The 16946-nt window shown below is 46.8% G+C and overlaps 1 protein-coding gene across 2 annotated transcripts in view; it reads right to left on the bottom strand.

The window, feature by feature from the left end:
* The window catches only part of LSAMP (limbic system associated membrane protein), a 304228-nt gene extending 287540 nt beyond the window's left edge, over positions 1–16688 (bottom strand). Inside the window, exon 1 of one of the 2 annotated variants that reach the window (XM_058018739.1) lies at positions 16046–16688. In XM_058018739.1, coding sequence (XP_057874722.1) covers positions 16046–16200 — 155 coding nt within the window. In that variant the 5' untranslated portion in view covers positions 16201–16688. The remainder of the gene's footprint in view (positions 1–16045) is intronic. The other variant, XM_058018740.1, reaches the window with a different exon arrangement.
* Between the last annotated feature and the right edge of the window lie 258 nt (positions 16689–16946).

Genomic DNA, 16946 nt, shown 5'->3' with positions numbered 1-16946 from the left:
GCACTTTTGCAGTAAACTTCTAGGGAACAGACAGCTTGTTTCAATAGATTTATAGGATCAGCCCCTGAAAGGACCTGCCACCTACATAGTTCCAAGATTTACAGGCCTGTCATTTCCTATGACCCCATCTAGATCTTCCTGCAGAGCTGTGTGAGCTGTTACGCACTTTGTAACCACCTTTTGAGATACCCCGCTTTACTCCTTTCCAAAAAAGTGAATAAGCACATCCAAACCCCACAAAACACTTTGCACTGCTATGTGTAGGTATCTCCTCTCAATTTCCTCCCTTCTTTTACAGAAATGCATGGAAGTAGTTTCCTCCTTTACAAAGATGCTCATTCTCTGGGCCAGAATCCCTATTTCATTGAGGAGAACACTCAGATGGCAAACACCAGTCATAGATTTCCTTGGGAACACAAAAGAAGTAAAGCGTTCCCTCCCACAGCTTCATTTCCATAAATTGGAACTGCCAAGATCTGGCCTTTCTGACCACAACTGAAGAAAGATGATCTCCTCCTTTTGCATTACATTCAGAGACATTAATATGATATTCTAGTCCAGCAGCCAGTTAGGTAGCACAGCTCTGAACAAGACCTAAAAACTGGGGTTCCAGCCAGCAAAGATTTTGGTCACCTATGTCTGGCCACTAATTTGGTGAGGCAAACCTCCTTTCCAAACCTCAGTTTCCCACACTAGAAAATGGGGACAAATAGCGGCTTGTCTTAAAGGGGAAATCAATTAAAATACTTCGAGATTCAGAAATGGTAGGGGCTACTGAGCTAAATAATCTCAAAGTACTCATATGCCCTGACATAGATCTGACAACAACTTTTCTACACATGTTTTTAATAGAGATTAACATTTTCATTTTCTCTGAGCATATTTTAGTCTCTATCACATAAAAGCAAGGCCTATGTAAGGCACCGACAAGCAGAATGCACAACCATTAATTTCTGCAAAGCAGCCTTGGTGTCTGTGAAAACACTCCAGGTAACTCAATAAATTAGAATAATAAACACAAAGGAAACCAAAGAACAAGCAAGGACAGGGCAGAAATCACAAACAGAGACCGACAGCCCAATACATGGTACAAGAGCAGTCCAAGCTGGGCCTCCATGAGGCACTGGGGAGCCCCGGGGAGGCACACGTGAGCTGGAGGCTATCCAAGCCTTGGTACTGCTCCTCCTTGCTCCCTGAATCTCCTATGAGTAGCTTTAATTTCAATGTCAGCGCACACAAGGTGCTCCCCCAGTGCCCGCAGGGCGCTCTCCTGCTGGAGCGCGGCCCCTGCGGCCACAAACCCAGCCAAGGAGCTGCTGCTGATCAAACAGAGCCTCGGCAGCAGCAACCAGTGCCCAAGGCTGGAGTGGGGCTGCAGCAGGGGGTGTCCTGCTGCTGCCAGGGGACAGAGCCTGGTGCCAGCTCTGGAGATGCAAAGGGAGGGCTTCAGCTGCCCAGAGGCGTAGAGCGGCACCCTCTGCCTGAGGGCAGGGAGCAGAGGAGAGGGAGGATGAGCAGCCCTGCTTCTAAACAGGTTACTTTTGGCTCCTTATGCAATCTGCACTCCTACAGAAGCAAATCAACCCCCGAGGGGAAGCAGAGGGAATCTTTAGTGCTGGAAAAGCATATTACTTTCTTGCAGGAAAGTTAAGTTTTCTTGCTGTTACCACCCCTTTCTGGTGTGGTACTGGCAGTACCCCCAGCAAAGTTCTCCTGAATTGAGGATCCCCACACCAGCTCTGTCCTGGCATCCCTATAATCCCTTATGCTGCTCCAGACCTATTTCTTTCTTCAACACATCAGGTTTATGCATTTTAAGTGCTCACTTCTGCAGCTACTCCTATTTCAATCCCAAGTCTCTTCTGAACAGAAACTGCCATTCACATAAAAATGATGAGGACAGGCAGAAAGAATCAGATTGTGAGGAAAGATTCAGCAAACTTGTTCCATTTTCTGCCTGGATCAAGCCCTGAACCCACAGGAGGCCTCCAGAGGTACTCTCTGCTGCAACGTTCTGTGACATTTAAGAGACCTCCCAATGAGTCCTGGGAGCAGAGCGATGGACTTCTAGGGGAAAGTTCTGTCTTTGCCACGCAAGGGACTGATGCTATTTATAACAATTCCTGCTGTCCCCAACTGGGCATGAAGACAATCAGCATCTGTCCACACCCTGGGGGAAGCTGCAGAACCAGAGATGTGGTTTGTGTATCTGCGCAGTGCCTGCTGCTCCAGCATGAAAACGGCAGGGTAGGCAGAGAGGAGCTGTGAAGGGCTCAGCCAGGACTGGGGACATGAGGGGCTGGGGGAAGGGGATGGTACCGAAGGGGATGGGTTTTGCATGCGAGTGTCTGTTACTTGAGATCATACAGATGGTTTCTCTTTAGCTGTGGTTTTGAAAAACCCCCTGCCTACTCTGCTGGAGTCCCTTTCCTGCCAAAGCCAAACCTGGAGCTGCCAGACATGGGGGGAGAGCTCAAAGGTTTCTGAAAACAGAGAGTGTATTATGCCGGGGAGCTTGGGACTGGAACTCTATACAGGTAGCCTTGCATGCTTTGTCTGCTTGTTTGACCGGGCAGAGCCCAGGAGCAGCACTCTGACCTGGTCCTCCTGCCTGGCAATTGGTTTCCCCACAGCCTGCCTCCACCATCCCCCTCTATCTGCCAACAGCCCCCTTTCCTCCCACCCTGTCCCACACAGCAATCTGCTGACTGCTGACTGCAATTCCTCTGGCTTGAAGAGGGGCCCTTCCTATTTCCCCCCATTCCTGCTGCTCAGACAGAAGCTTCCTCTCCCTTACTTTCCTCTCTGACACATCCAGATTTCCTGCATGGAAGAACCCCCATGTAGCAAGGCCTTTCTGGGGCATGGGTCTCTTGTTCCTCTCCCCTCACCAGCAGCAGCACACACATTTGTTTCCTTGCTCCATTAAGCCAGTAAATGAGGCTGGCTTAGCTCAGCACCGTGAGCTGGTGCTCTGAGCCCAGGATGTGTCTCAGCACAAGAAATAACACTGATGAGCACAAAGGAGGGATTTGTGAGTTTGGCACCATGCTGTTCTACCCCCTGACACTGAGGAGAGCAGCTTCTGGAGACCAAATCAAGCAAGCTAATGTAGCCTGCAAATGTTTTGGGGGTTGGCCAGGTGACCATGCTGCTTTCTTTGAGACCATCCACCCTGCTCCAGGAGAAGATAAATCAATGCAAGGCAACATCTGCCAAGATATTGACTTTGGCTCTGCTCATGAACTGCCTGCACTTCAGAGATGGGTAATATTCAGCTTGATTATCTCTCACCGCCAAGAGGAAGTTTCTCTCTATGCTTAAAATCACTGGGATGAGCCAACAAGGAATCGATCTGTGGGAGAGAAATGCTGACAAGAAAACACCAGTCAGAGACAGGATGAGAGTGGACGGTGGGTGAGCAATGGAGACAGCCTCTGGCAGCTTGCCTGGCCAGGTTAGCAACAGCCTGGGTCACTAAAGCTAGAGAAAGATTAACACCAAGCACATTACTCCAAACTTTACAGCAGGCCCCTTTATGCTCTTCCCCTTCTTCCCTGAATAGCTTTTCCTCTCTTAAATTGCTCCTCAACCTCTTAAGACATCCTTTCTCTACTCACCCCTACATCCTCACTGCACTGGAGTTTTCTCATCGCCTCACGCGCACCCAGTTCACTGCTAAATCCATGACACTCAGTAGCTGCAAGGCTTGCCACCTGCTCCACTTTGGGCCTGATGTCACATGCCAGCTCCCTAGTGAGGAAAAGCCCCAGGAGTACTCATAAATTGCACCACATCCACCTCTCATCAGGTAGACTCAAATCCTCATGGGCTCATATACCAATGCACAACGTGATTTCATACCGATAAAAGGTGACATTTCATTAACAGAACATGCTGACAAAGCCTCATGAAGTGAGCATTCAGCAACATCATCAAACTTTCCCAGGATAAAACACTGAGCCTCCGACTTGTTTTTCCCTACTACGCTTACGGTAAAACATCCTGTAGGTCCTGTGGCCCTCCAAGGGCAGCAGATGAAAAAAATCTGAGTCCCTGCAGAAGAAAATCAGTTTTAGGGATAGTTTTAACACAGATTCTTACTCCTTTTTACCAGATAGGTTGAGTGTCACATGCTTGGACCGGAGGGGCACTGATGACAGTCTCCTTGGAGGACATCATGTCCCTGAGATGAAAGGGAGAAGGTCAGCCACAGCCAAAGAAATGGGCAAGGACTGCCTGGCTGGGCTCACTCGGCATCTCACTGAGGCACTTCCCTGAACCTTTCAGCTGCCTTTCTGGCTATGCTCCTGCTGTTCTCTGAGCCTGAAGGCAGCACAGAATCAAGCAGCAGAGGTAGAAGAGACCCAAAGGAACTATCTAGTCTGTTCTACTCTGTGAAAGATAGATCAGTTCTACTTTGTCATTTGTGGCAGCTGTCACTCCTCGTACATGTCTAGTCAGGCCTTAAAGCCCTCCAGTGATGGAGTTACACAGCCTCCCAAGGAAATTTGACTCAATGTTTTGCAATCTTTACTGTTGCAGAGCTTACCGACATCAAACCTGCCTCTCTTGCTACAATCCTAAACTCCTCCCCATCTTCTTCTGCAGAAGTAATTCCTTTCTTTTGTGTCCTATGTACCTGCATGCTGTTATGCATATCTCACATTTAGTCCTCTTTACTTCACTTCTAACAGCCCCATTTTCATCCATCTGTCCTCATAAGTATGCTGTTTAGACTTATGATCATTCCCACTTGGAGTCCATCCAAGTGGACCACATCTCCTTAGAAACATAAAGCCCTCCAAAGAGACACAGGACCCTGCTGTAGTGATAGCAGGCAGCCAGCACTTCTACTGAAGCAGAGACACAGCTACAGCACAACACAAGGATGCTGTAAAATCTAATGCATGCCCTTCCTTCTCTCTGCTCTGGGGGCTGGATGCTGCTCCCACTTTGAGCTTCCTGTGGGGAATAAAAAAAAAAAAAGGCATTTGAAAGGCTAACTGGTCTGACCATGTCCAAAGTCCTTGACCCACCTGGCCTGCATTTAAGTGCTCCTCCCCAAGTCAGGGCAGAACAAAGCTGCACGTGTTCCTCCTCCTTGGGACACACTTTTCAAATTGATAGACCTGCATGCCTCTGACTCATTGCCAGTACTGGAGACCAGCCAGGAGAATAGGAAGGAAAGAAATGCCACTCTAAAGGCCAATGAATACGCATGAAGCATGTTACGCAAGAACCCCCGTGGACCCCCTTACCCAGGTAAAAGTCCTACAGATGGCCCATCCCTAACCACAGTGTTTGCAGTGGGGAGGATGTGTGGGTGGACAGATAATTTGATATTTAACTGAAAAAACTAAAATGGGTTTAATGCAGTGCAAGGAAGACAGATTGCCTGCAGCACCTTCTGCTCCTGATTATGGATGCCAATCTCAGGTTTCTCTTAAGTGTAAAAGCAGCCAAAATGTGTGGGTTTTCACCAGAGCTTCAGAGACACAGTCCTACAAAAAGTGCCACACGAGGTTAATAAAGAGTGACCAGCACCAAGGAACATCCCTGTTACAGCACCAGCAGCTGGTGCTTTAGTTTTCTGTATCATCTTATGGTTTCATGACAAATGGAAAATTGGACAAATGGGGGCCCAAACGTGGGGCAGTCTCCAAAATTTCTACAGCTTCTGCAATGGACAAATATGGCTGAAATTATCACAACTCATCAGCTAAAGTCCTGATCCTTCAAGGTTAGAGAGGTCTGGCAATTTGAACACTGAGAATTTTCCCTAACGTTGCACCACCATTGTCTTGTAAATGCATCTGCCTTCTTTGCCACTTGCACAAGAAAATCTCAGATTTGCATTCCAGCGCTGATGTGTCACCCCACGTGAGTGTCATGCAAGAGTGTCAAGCTTCCCACCCAAGAAAGAGCTACAACAGAGGGAGAAAAAGCCCCCAGCTGCCTCCTTCCAAGTTCCAGGAGTAGAATCACAGCACACCAAGCAGGCACTGCAGTGTGTTCCTCTGCTGACAGCAGCAAGGTGGCTTTCACACCAGCCTGCAGCCTAAGCTCTTGCCTGTCAATCACCTCATAAATGAATGAGATCTGCTACCACTCCATTTCCAACTTGGATCACAACTGAAAGCAGGAGAAACACATCACTGGGAGGCAAAAGGCATCCAACTGTATTTCTGTGAGGAAGAGGAAGAGCTTTACTGGTGACACAGCGTCACTTCTTACTAGCCCTCCTACACACACCCTTTCCGTGGGCTCACTAAACATATATGCACCAGGCATTCTGTGCAGGAAGAGAAAATGAATACCCTGTGGGGCCAGTCTGAAGAGCTGGAGGCAGGGGACAGAACCTGCCTGAGAAATGTCAGGGGGTTGTGGAAGGATCACTCCTATTCAAGCAGCCCACCAAAGGCTAAGGGGGCAGCAAATGTGAAAAGGAGGGAGTGAGGGCAGGCTGCAGCAGCCCCTCTCCATCTTCTTCCAGCAGCTTAAAGCCTCCCCAGTCCTTTGACTCAAGAGGACTGCTAATAAACCTGCCTGCACTGAAGGGACAAGCATGGTGCACTAAATCACAGCCCACACATGTCTCTGCTCATAGCAGGAGGGAGGCTCCACTGCCCCTTCCCCTGTGTGCCTCAGCTGGTGCAGGCTCCCTGCTCTATTGCTGCAGGGATGGAGACCATGGATCATGTTACATCATATTTGGCAGAGAGGGGACAATAATTTTTCAAGGAGTAATCACTCCTGGAATCTCACTTTTCTCCAAGCTCAGAGGACACCGTGGAACAGATGGGGGCTTCCTAGCATACCTGTACTACCTGCAGCACTCAACAATTGCACCTTGCAGTGGTAACGTTTTCCTCCCCTCTCGAGCATTTTCCAATTCCAACATGCTTATTTGTGCCTGGTCCTCTCTGTCACATGCTTTCCTTTCTGTTCTCTGACCACATAAGAATTGGGCCTGATCATGGACAAATTCGTGCTGACTCCAGTTGGGAATCAGGGCTGGAGGTGGGAATGAAACTCACTATAAAGGAGCTGGTGTGAAGGAGTCAGCTGGTGTGAAGGCTTTGTCACTGTGGTTCCTCTCTTCCAAAGAAAAAGGAAGAGATAATGATGTTGGAACATTTTAACCTTTCTTTTTCTGAGCTTGATAGGCTTGGCCTGAGGCACCTTTTTGAGCAAAAACAGGCTGCTGCAAGATTGATTGGTTGGGTGCAGAGTTTAAAGGTAATTTTCTCTTGTCACGTGCACATAAATTATTGTGGCTCAAGCTGTGATGAGCTCTACATCTCACTTGTTCGACTGCTTTTATGCCTGGGCTCCTGTGAGGGGTTGCAAGAACCATGTCCAGTGCTCCCTAAGCAGCATCCAATATAAATATATATCAAGAGCACCACAGGCATACACAAAATTAGTGTCTTGGTTTAAGGTGAGGAAGGGGCACATGCCTGCAGATCTGTATGGACAGGGCTTCCAGCTGCAGAAGTTGCTGCTAGAGCCTTGTTTTGCTCATCTATGGACGTTTTAAAAACATTCTGTCCGTGAACGCCAGGGCAAGGAAAACTCATCCACTCAGATTATTCACAAGGGGGAGAGAAAAGAAGATGCACATGCACACACACAAAGGAAGCACAGCTGCAGCCAAAGTGAATTCATTTTTAACATTCATGAAAATATTCACAGAACACTTCAGTGCTATTTGCCTAAATTTTTCTGTTTGGAGTAAACACTTGAGCCAGCGCAGGCTGTATGTTCTAGGCGCAGTACCGCATTGGGGATTAGAGTTGGCTCCTGGATCCAAGTCACAAATGCACACCACGTCCCAAGTACATGTGACTCCCTCACTTTAAGGCACAGACTCACAATCTGCCACACATAGTTCCTGACTTTTGATCCTTGCAGAAGGACTTTGCAAGTACCCGCAGCCACCGCATTCCCCATCCATCGCAACCTTATGCAACAAAGGCGTGTGCGCTCTGCCAAATTTAAACACAAAAGCAGTGCCAAACAGCGACAGCTCTGGCATGCCCCTGGTCTGGGGGAGCAGACCTCTCTCCCCATCTCTACTCCCCAACCCCTCTTCTCAACCAAACCCTTTCACTGGTTTCTTTCCCTGTGTATTCTAAGCAGCTCAGACAAGGGGAAATGCTACAGCACACAAGGGAGACTCAGCTGAAGCCCTGAAGACAAGAGCTGTGTGCGTTGTCTCTTCCTCCTTCATAAATACAGCTGAGATGACGACTGGATAATTGGCTAAGTGCCTGTCAGCTTAATAACAGAGAGAGAGAGAGACAGAGAGGCAAAAGGAGAGATTTGTATTTACTATTCAAAGTCATGGATGCTGCCTGCCAGTGGATTTCAACACGGGTTTTGTTTGCAGAGGAAGGCAAGAAAGGTGATTGGATATGCAGCTCCGAATCATGGTCTCGTGTGAGGGTGGACAACCAGCCTGGGATGGAGAGAGGAAGTAGAGCACTGAGGTAGCTGCCATATAAGGCACTGTTGGGTTTCTGGTTAAAGTATCTGTGGTTTCCTACACCGGAAAAGCATCTCCACCACCACCCCTAGGAGGGCACTGCTCTCACTGATACACCATGTTAGGGACAATGACAGTGGTGCATCTCCAACATGGCCATCCTGCTGACCCTGAGAGGAGAAGATGTAGTGGCACCATGAGTAGCAGCTGCACAGAGGTGGGACCACTCCCCTTTTGTTTTGTCCAACGCAGAGGCTGGCACAGGTTGGGGGGTAAGCTGGAACCCTCTTGGCCTTTCCCTTTCCCCCATAAATCTGGTGCACTTCTAGGAACCCATCTAAGGAGATCACCTGTGATGAGAAACCATTCAGACATATCTGGGTTCTTACAGGACAGGGAGAGAAGGCTCTTCCTTCTTTCAAAGTTTTCACTACTTCCCTCTGCTACTGAAATGCAAATTGGTGGGAGTGGTTCAGGTTGCCACTGCAAAGGGTCAGTATTAGCCAGATGTACAGTGGTGTTAATCTCTGAGCTTCAGAAGAGGAAGATGCTATATTCTGTTGTTCTGTTGCTATATACTTGCTGCTTTCTCTCCTTAACAGCTGTAGCAACTGAAACACACTGAAACAAATGGACACTTCCAGCATTGGTGAGGATTGCTGCGGTCCAGGAGTTGGAAAAAGCCACAGAGGCCTCCAAGTAAGAGGACCCTTATCCAGGCCATCTGGCAGTGCTGTCTCTCAGTTGCAAGTGTGGCAGCTTTACAAAGTATATGAAATTTGTCCCACTGCACACAAGAAAACACTTTCCACTTTTAAATGAGAGCAAACATAGGGAAACACACCCTTGCACACAGGCACACACAAGCACACACCTCCCAGATTTCATACAGATGCGCTATTGCAAAATATCTGATGAATGCCAGCCCAGTGTGAGTGGGCTCATTTCCATCAAGTTATTTGGGACTGAGGAAGCCCAGCCCCTGTGAAATCAATAGAGCTGCAGCAGTGCTATTTCTCCTCTCTTTGCACAGGGCTGAGCACAGTGGGGGAACTCTAGGACCACAGCCGGCCTCTCCCACACAACCAAGTTGCTCCTAATAAAAATCTGCAGAAATATATCAGCACAGAGGAGACTGGCGGTTCACATTATTTTGAAATAGCTGTTTTCTAGGCAGAGGTGAAACTCATCATTATTAGTTCCCATTACTTACCATAAAACCAGGCACATTAGATGTGCTCGAAGCCTGAAGCAAATGCTTTGGTGTCAGATTCAGCTGAAAAGCACATTCATTTATTTCTTCAGCAAGAGAACAGTAAAAGAAAACTCAGTAAATTCCTGACTTCACCTTTGTGCCCTCCATTGCACTTACTCCAGCAGAGCACAAGTTCACACAAACCAGAGTGAATTTTGATGGACAACAAAACTAGCTAACTTCAATGAAAATGGCTATATTCAGCCTCTCAGTGAGCCTGTTGAAGCCATGCCGCTGCATCAGCAGCAAGCTGTGGCCCTGCAGATCTGTCAGAATCAGATGCCTGTGGGTCTGGATATAAAGGGCAGGTACGTGTAACATATATTTTGAAAACTTATAGTTATGAGATGGCGAATTCCAGTAACTATGAGCTATTTTAAGAATAGGTCTTTCCTCATGACCTGCTGGGGAGGGGAGTGGAAGAGGTACTGACTCCAAGACACTTCAGGTAACATGTAGTACTATATAAATTATAATGCCAACTAAGTAGGAAAACATATGGTACTTAGTTGCAAACTGAAGTGTGTTTGCAGACTCAGGGGAGGAGGTTAAAGCCATACAGTTCAACGCTGTCTCTCCATCTTTCTGAATGCAAAATATACGTACAGTGTTATTAAACATGCATCGTTTCACCAAAGAAAGCCTTTCCTTTTCTAATTTCCATTCCACTTTTCCTTGTGATAGGTTAGTCCCACCCTGCAGGAAGGGCCCCCTTACCTCTGGGTACACCATATAAAAATAATGCGTGTGTGTAAGGAGAGATGATGATTGCCAGCCTTTGACCATACACATATTGCAACTGTCTTTATCATATGTATACACACACACACACTCTCACATATCTATGGATGCATGTGTGCCTTCATATAATGGCACCATCTGCCGCCAGAGCTGGAAGTTTTGCAACATCATCTGTTACTACATTTATACATTTTTATTTTTCATTTGAAGGAAAGAATCAGCAGAGTTTGCACAGATCCCGACTCACCCTGTCTCAACACATGCACCCTGGAACTGATAATGAAGGATTTGTACAGACCAAAGAGAGAGGAAGGCACTTGGGACTTTTAGTCAACACCAGTATGGATGAGGATGTACTAGGGAATCCTCATTTGTCACATTTGCTGGTTTGCTGTGTGGCTGAGCCAAAAGGCAAGCCAGGCTAATGGATGGGTCACTAGGCTGGCTGTGCCTGAGCCCTGCGAGCAACCCTGGGCGAGTCCCCTCACCTCCTGCCCACCCACCCACCCCCAGCCTGGGTCCATCCCTGCTAATAGCCTGCCTGCCCTGCAGAGGAGGGGATCTCTCACTCTCTGCTCACGTGGCACTTAATACAAAGGGTGCCTCAACCCAGTGGTGGCCTCTAAGTGCCACAACAATACCACTAATAATCAAGGTTACAATTTTACTGCCAAGACTGTATTATTATGTGGCATTATACGTTTGAACGTGCCTATTCTCATTTCTTGCAAAGGGCTCTGCTCAGTGCTCCCTGTTATAAATCATATGCTAATTGTAAGTGTAATCTGAACAGCTTTTACTTTTCTTTTAAAATGACGGTATAGGGCATAAACTTTGTTGTGATGTTGTGTTGCTATTTCGTCTGAGGTGCTTTTGTCCTCTAGCACAGCTCCACATGTAACATATCAGCAAAATACTGGGAGGCCAAGAACAGAGTTTGCATAAATTGCTTATATTGCAGGATTATGCCAACAGCACTGTCATTACCGCTGGTAATTTGATTCTAGCCCATCCTTTGAAACATGCAACTTAAAGAAACTAAGTACCCGTTAGGATGGATGTTCCTAAATGTGCTATCAGCCTGAAACTTTACATTATTTTAAAATACCTGGTAAAAATGAAAAATGTACACTCAGTCAAATGTTGGTTTTCATCTGCACATCAGCACGAGATTGTTTTAATTCTTGATGAAAAGTTGATGCTTGGAAAAACTCAAGAGCAATGAGCCAAATTCTGGCCTTGGCGAGATCCCAGTTCTCCAAAGGCTGAACATCATCTGAGCAGCGCTCAGAAGCTTATGCCCTGTATGAGTCACTTGTACCTCTTTATTTGCAGTCCCTGGGAATCTGCCCCAAAGACAAATGGAATATTTCTGACTCTGCCCTTGGGCTTTTCTGGATTTGTACTGGTATAACAGAACAGATTGGGATGGAGATGTGACCCATTTTGGTTCCAGCTCGTGATGAGCTCCATTTCAGGAGTTTTTAAAGGCTAAATCTGCACTTGTGCCAAAACTTCCAAAATTCCTGGGCAACCTGCAAGTCCTGCTGACACCCTCAGATGAGCTCTTTGAAGGCACTTTGAGGTGAGCTGCTGTGGTGGTTCTGAGGCAGCTGATCTTTCCCAACATGCTGTACAGGTACCTGATCCCATAGCATGGACTCCTCACTGCCATTTTGCTTTTAAACCATCCAGAGGGTCAAACATAACACAGAAATACAGCTCCCTTCCTTCCCAGTTTGCAGCAGCTGCCCTTCATTACTGCACATGTCACAGCTTAGCCAACATCCTTGTGTTCCTCGTCCCCTCCTTAGGCTGAACGTGTACCCGCCTTTGCTCACCCAAAATGTGCACAGCAAACGAGGTGGGAAGGGATGCTGAAGGCAGGCAAACAGCAAGAAGATTTGGGGTTGGGGCCTGTTTTCTTTTCTTTTCTTATTTTAATTAGTTTGGGGGATATGTTGTACATTTCTTGTTTGGATATTTTTTTCTTCTTTTCCTAACACCAAGTAGGGAAGTTGCATACAAAACCTGACAGCCTCATGATTGTAATCTTGACAGCCATACATTGGCAGGAACTGTAGCCAAAGTTCCCTCTCAATATTCAAAATAAGGTTCAGTGTCCTTCACTTGCTGAAGACAGAGTTAAAAAAATGAAACCTTAGTAAGTCTGACAGGCTCGCCAATATACAGCATCATCTTTAAAACATCCTACTCTCTTTTCTTGGTTGCAGCTGGACAAACACCAGCAACTCTGATCAGCCCTTCTCACCTGTTGCAGCTGTCAGAGCCCTCTCTTTTCTGCCTTGCTCCAAGGAGCAGACAATTACCCTTTTCCCTGTGGATAGCCTATAATGAGCTATTTTTATTCTCTCTGCAATTCCCTAACTTCCCCATGCCAAATACTCACTAAGAGTCATCAACCTTCAGCAAGGCCGACACATGAATCAAATCTGCTGCCAGGTCATTTAGGAGATGAGCCAGTTTAGAGGTAGGGACATTTTTTAATAGTCCTGGACTGAGGGAATATTTTAAATGCTACACCTTTAAAAAGTCATCTCCAAACTTTTCAGAATAATTCTATTCTGAGTAACAAGCTGCAGATGAAGCTTCAGAGAACTGGCTTCCTTTAGGAACATTAGGGCTTATAATAAACTATTTTTCTCCACTTCATAGATCAGCCCACCCACCCATTCTTCCACCTACAAGTGTAACCCTATATACAAATGTGTAAGGACCCAAGAGGAAGACTCATTTAGAATATCCTGTCCTTAGTGATTTGTTGAATGATTTGCATCACAATTTACAGGAACAAAATGTTTTTAGTTATCTTATCACTATGTATACTGCTTTTATTTCTCTCCAACTGCGTATCATTTTTTCTCCCTCCTACATTTTCATTTCCCTTCAAGCTACAGGAGCTACTGGACACTGGTAAACTGATGGTGCACAATTCCTCTGAAGCAGATATTTAGCCAAGATAGGTGATATGATCCATGCATAGAAAACTCTTACCTATCTATCTGTGGACATAAAGTTATGCTTTGAACACAGTTAGTATAGATCATCTAATGGAGTTTTTATTTTTCCCCATCTAGCTCTTTTCCTTCTGTTGTCACAGTGGATCTATAGACAGGGAGAGTGAGACACTGGGAGTTTTTCAAAACAAGGCTGTCTTAAAGTGAGTTATGTTTTGGAGGTTGACAAAACAGTGAGGGGGAAGCTAGCAAAAAAATCTTTGCTTTAAAACTGAGGACATGAAATGTGTCCTGCAGGACCTAAAGTCCATGGGACATAGGGAAATCTCACACCTTCAAGCTTCATGTGGCAGTCTGTCTCCCAGTACTGCCTGGTTTCTGCTCCTTGTCTGAAGGAGGAACTGAAATATCCCAGAAACCTGGGTCTGGTCCCAGGGAAAGGGAGACAGCTGCCCTTCCTAGGAAATGTGAAAAGCATATAGCTGGCCAGATCTGCTTAAAGGGCTTAGGAAGGCAGCTGAAGGAAAAGGTAAAGCCTGTGCACTGGCCACAGTCACTTGTGACAGAAATGCAGCCAGCCAGGAACACAGTATTGCCCGGGGCAAGCATTTACATGGCCGGGTGGTGTGCTGCTCCTGCAGACTGTGTCACTTGGCACACATCTGGCTGACACAGCTGGATCCCTTCACTCAGGTGTTTTATTTTAGTGCCTGACATAACACTGGCAAGCCACACGCAATCACAGAAAGCAGTCTCCCATGCAGCCCCGTGGAGCTCGCTGATGAAGGAACGCTTCACACGCAGCCCTTGCAGGCACCATCTCCTCCATCCGCTCAGCCCTCTCGGCTGCAAATGCAGCTTTAGCACACAGCATCTAGATAAACTGAAAAGCTCCAAGGTTAAGTGGGAAATAGAAATCTAGTGACCCCTGTCTGGGCAAGCGAGCTTAATGACTTGTCTGCGGCTGCATGTACCAAACATGCTGGCAAACATCTGTCCTAGCAGCCCCTCCAAAATAAATGATTGATGGAAGTGATTTGCCTTTAAAAATGGGATAAGTCAGCTAGGAGTGCTGCTAGAAAAGGGTTAATGGGATATATGGATTGGTAGTGAGTGGAAGAGAGAGTAGAGAAGCTGGAGTCAGAGGCAACACCCCTTGTTAGGTGTTTACCATGTCGAATCTAAACCGCTTCCACTGCATATGCAAGGCAGATGAATTACTCTGTAAATCCTATTACTCTGTGTGGATAAATCTTACATTCAAGTTAACAAGTCTGGAGAGCTGGGGAATGGAAGCTGCTGAATGGATATTCCAGGATCAAAACAACCGAGGACATGGGAGGCGACCGAAGCGATATGTGTACACACACACACACACACACACACACACACACACACACACACACACACACACATCCTTCTTCCAGCATCCTTCTTCCCTCTATCATTAAGTGGGAGGGATGCAGGACACAGGGGATCGTGTAGCAGAGTGTTTGGTGACATGCAGCAGGATTTATTTCACAGAAAGAGAAAGAAAACTTTGCTGCTGCTGTTAGCTTTACTAGGGGATTGCTCCCTTGATGCTTCAGGGTTTGTGCACTATCAGCTCCTCACACAGATCACAGACTTATTTTAAATTACACCCAGTAGTTTTACAGCCATAATACACAGTGTGCACACTCACACACACAGAATTTTCCCAAATAGAGGAGTTACTGCAGGTAAGTTGAGCAAGGTAGAATTTGAGAAAAAAAAACCTACAGGAAAAAGACTACTGCAGTTCAGCTATTTGGGACACTCCTAACTGAAAGCCCAAGTAGTGCCAGATGTACCTTTGGAAAACCTGCACAATGAAACCAGAAATACAACACTCAATACTGCCAGTAAGCAAGGTTTCATGTGCAAAGACATCCTCATCACAACCAGACACACAGGCACAGCATACACCCATTTATTTCGCCCTGAAAAAAAACTCCAACACACAAAGATGCAATCTTCGTAAATTGTAGCAGTCAGAGCTGCTACACCATTTTTTCACCAGCCTGTTCAACTATTGTATCCATCTTCCCTCCACACAGGGCAGAAAAATAAATAAATATAATTAAAGGACAAGAGTTTCCCAAAAGAACTTGCCTGAGAGTTCTGGCAGCACCAAGGATAAAGTTTTTGCATATGTACAAAAAGAAGCATGGGAAGATCAATGTAACATCTGGCAAGCACAGCTGGATCCCTTTTCGATTCCTCTATTGATACTGCAGGGTTGGTGGAAAGTGCACGCTCCCAAGAGCTGGCTAACACAAGCAATCTTTCCCCACTGAAATTCTTTCGATCCAGGGCACTACACAGAGGATAGTGTGGCAAGAAGTGTTCAAAAGCTTTGCAATTTTTTCATATTAAAGCACAAACACACATGCAGAGCCTGTCTGTAGCAGCTGCTGCTACTGCAGTTTGAGAGGTAAAATAACACACAATCTCACAGAGACTTATACACACAAATCTGGACCACGTCACACGTACACGTTGCATACATGGCAATATAGATGCACACACAGGAGAGGAAAAGTTGGCAAAATGCCCTACCTGAGGATGGCTGTGTCCCCTTGCCTCACGGTGATGTTATCGGTCCCTCGGGTAAAATCCACGCTGCGGACTGGCAGCCCTGTAGGGAGAAGGCAAAGCAATCTCAGTAGGACCAGCGGTAATTGTTTCCGATCAGGCTGAGCCCTTGCTACCATGGCTGGTCTCGTCGAGTTTCACTGTCAGTACTTGTCTCTTTTCTCTGCCTGCGTATGTGGACAGAGAGATGCAGAAAGAAAAACAATAATAATAATGTACAACTCTCGCTATGATCGACAGTCCAAGAAAGGGGAGGTGATTTCACAGTCCTTCTCAGCTGCCACTTTCTCTTGCTCTTTTCAGTCTCTTGCTGGCTTCTTTCCCTTCCTGGCTTTTTTTTTTTTAAGGCTCTCCAAAAAAAAAAAAAAAAAAAAAGAAAAAGTCTTAGCAGATCCTTCAAATAAAAAAAGGGGGGGAAAAAGAAGCAAGACGAAAAAGTCAGGTAGCAAAATAACTACGGAATAATAACAATTAAATCGACCCGTTTGGAGTGATGAAGAGTGGTGGGGAAAAAAAAAAAAAAAAAAAAAGAAAAGGAACAAGAGGAATCCTGTGCCACCGGGATGCGGGAGGGGATAGTCCTGTGGCTGTGCAGCCTCCAGCCCCGCGCTCCCTCCTAACCCACTTTCCCAGGCGGAGCGAGGGAGGGAGGAGGAGGAGGAGGAGGAGAGAGGGAGGAGGGAGCCCTGCTCGTGAGACGGCAGCTCGGCACCACAGCGGCGGCGGCGGGCGCGGAAGGAGCCGCGGGCCGCGCTCCCCGTCCCTCTCCCGGGGGCGCAGCCGGCCGGGGCCCGCACCGCGGACCGGGGATGCCCGGGGGGACACGGAACGGCGGCCGGGGAGGGGAGGGGGCTCTGCACCGGAG

Source organism: Melospiza georgiana, chromosome 2 (assembly GCF_028018845.1).
Source record: "Melospiza georgiana isolate bMelGeo1 chromosome 2, bMelGeo1.pri, whole genome shotgun sequence".
In the NCBI taxonomy this organism is placed as follows: Eukaryota; Metazoa; Chordata; class Aves; order Passeriformes; family Passerellidae; genus Melospiza; species Melospiza georgiana.
The sequence above is the reverse complement of the archived record's forward strand: the minus strand, read 5'-3'. Positions and strand labels throughout refer to the sequence as shown.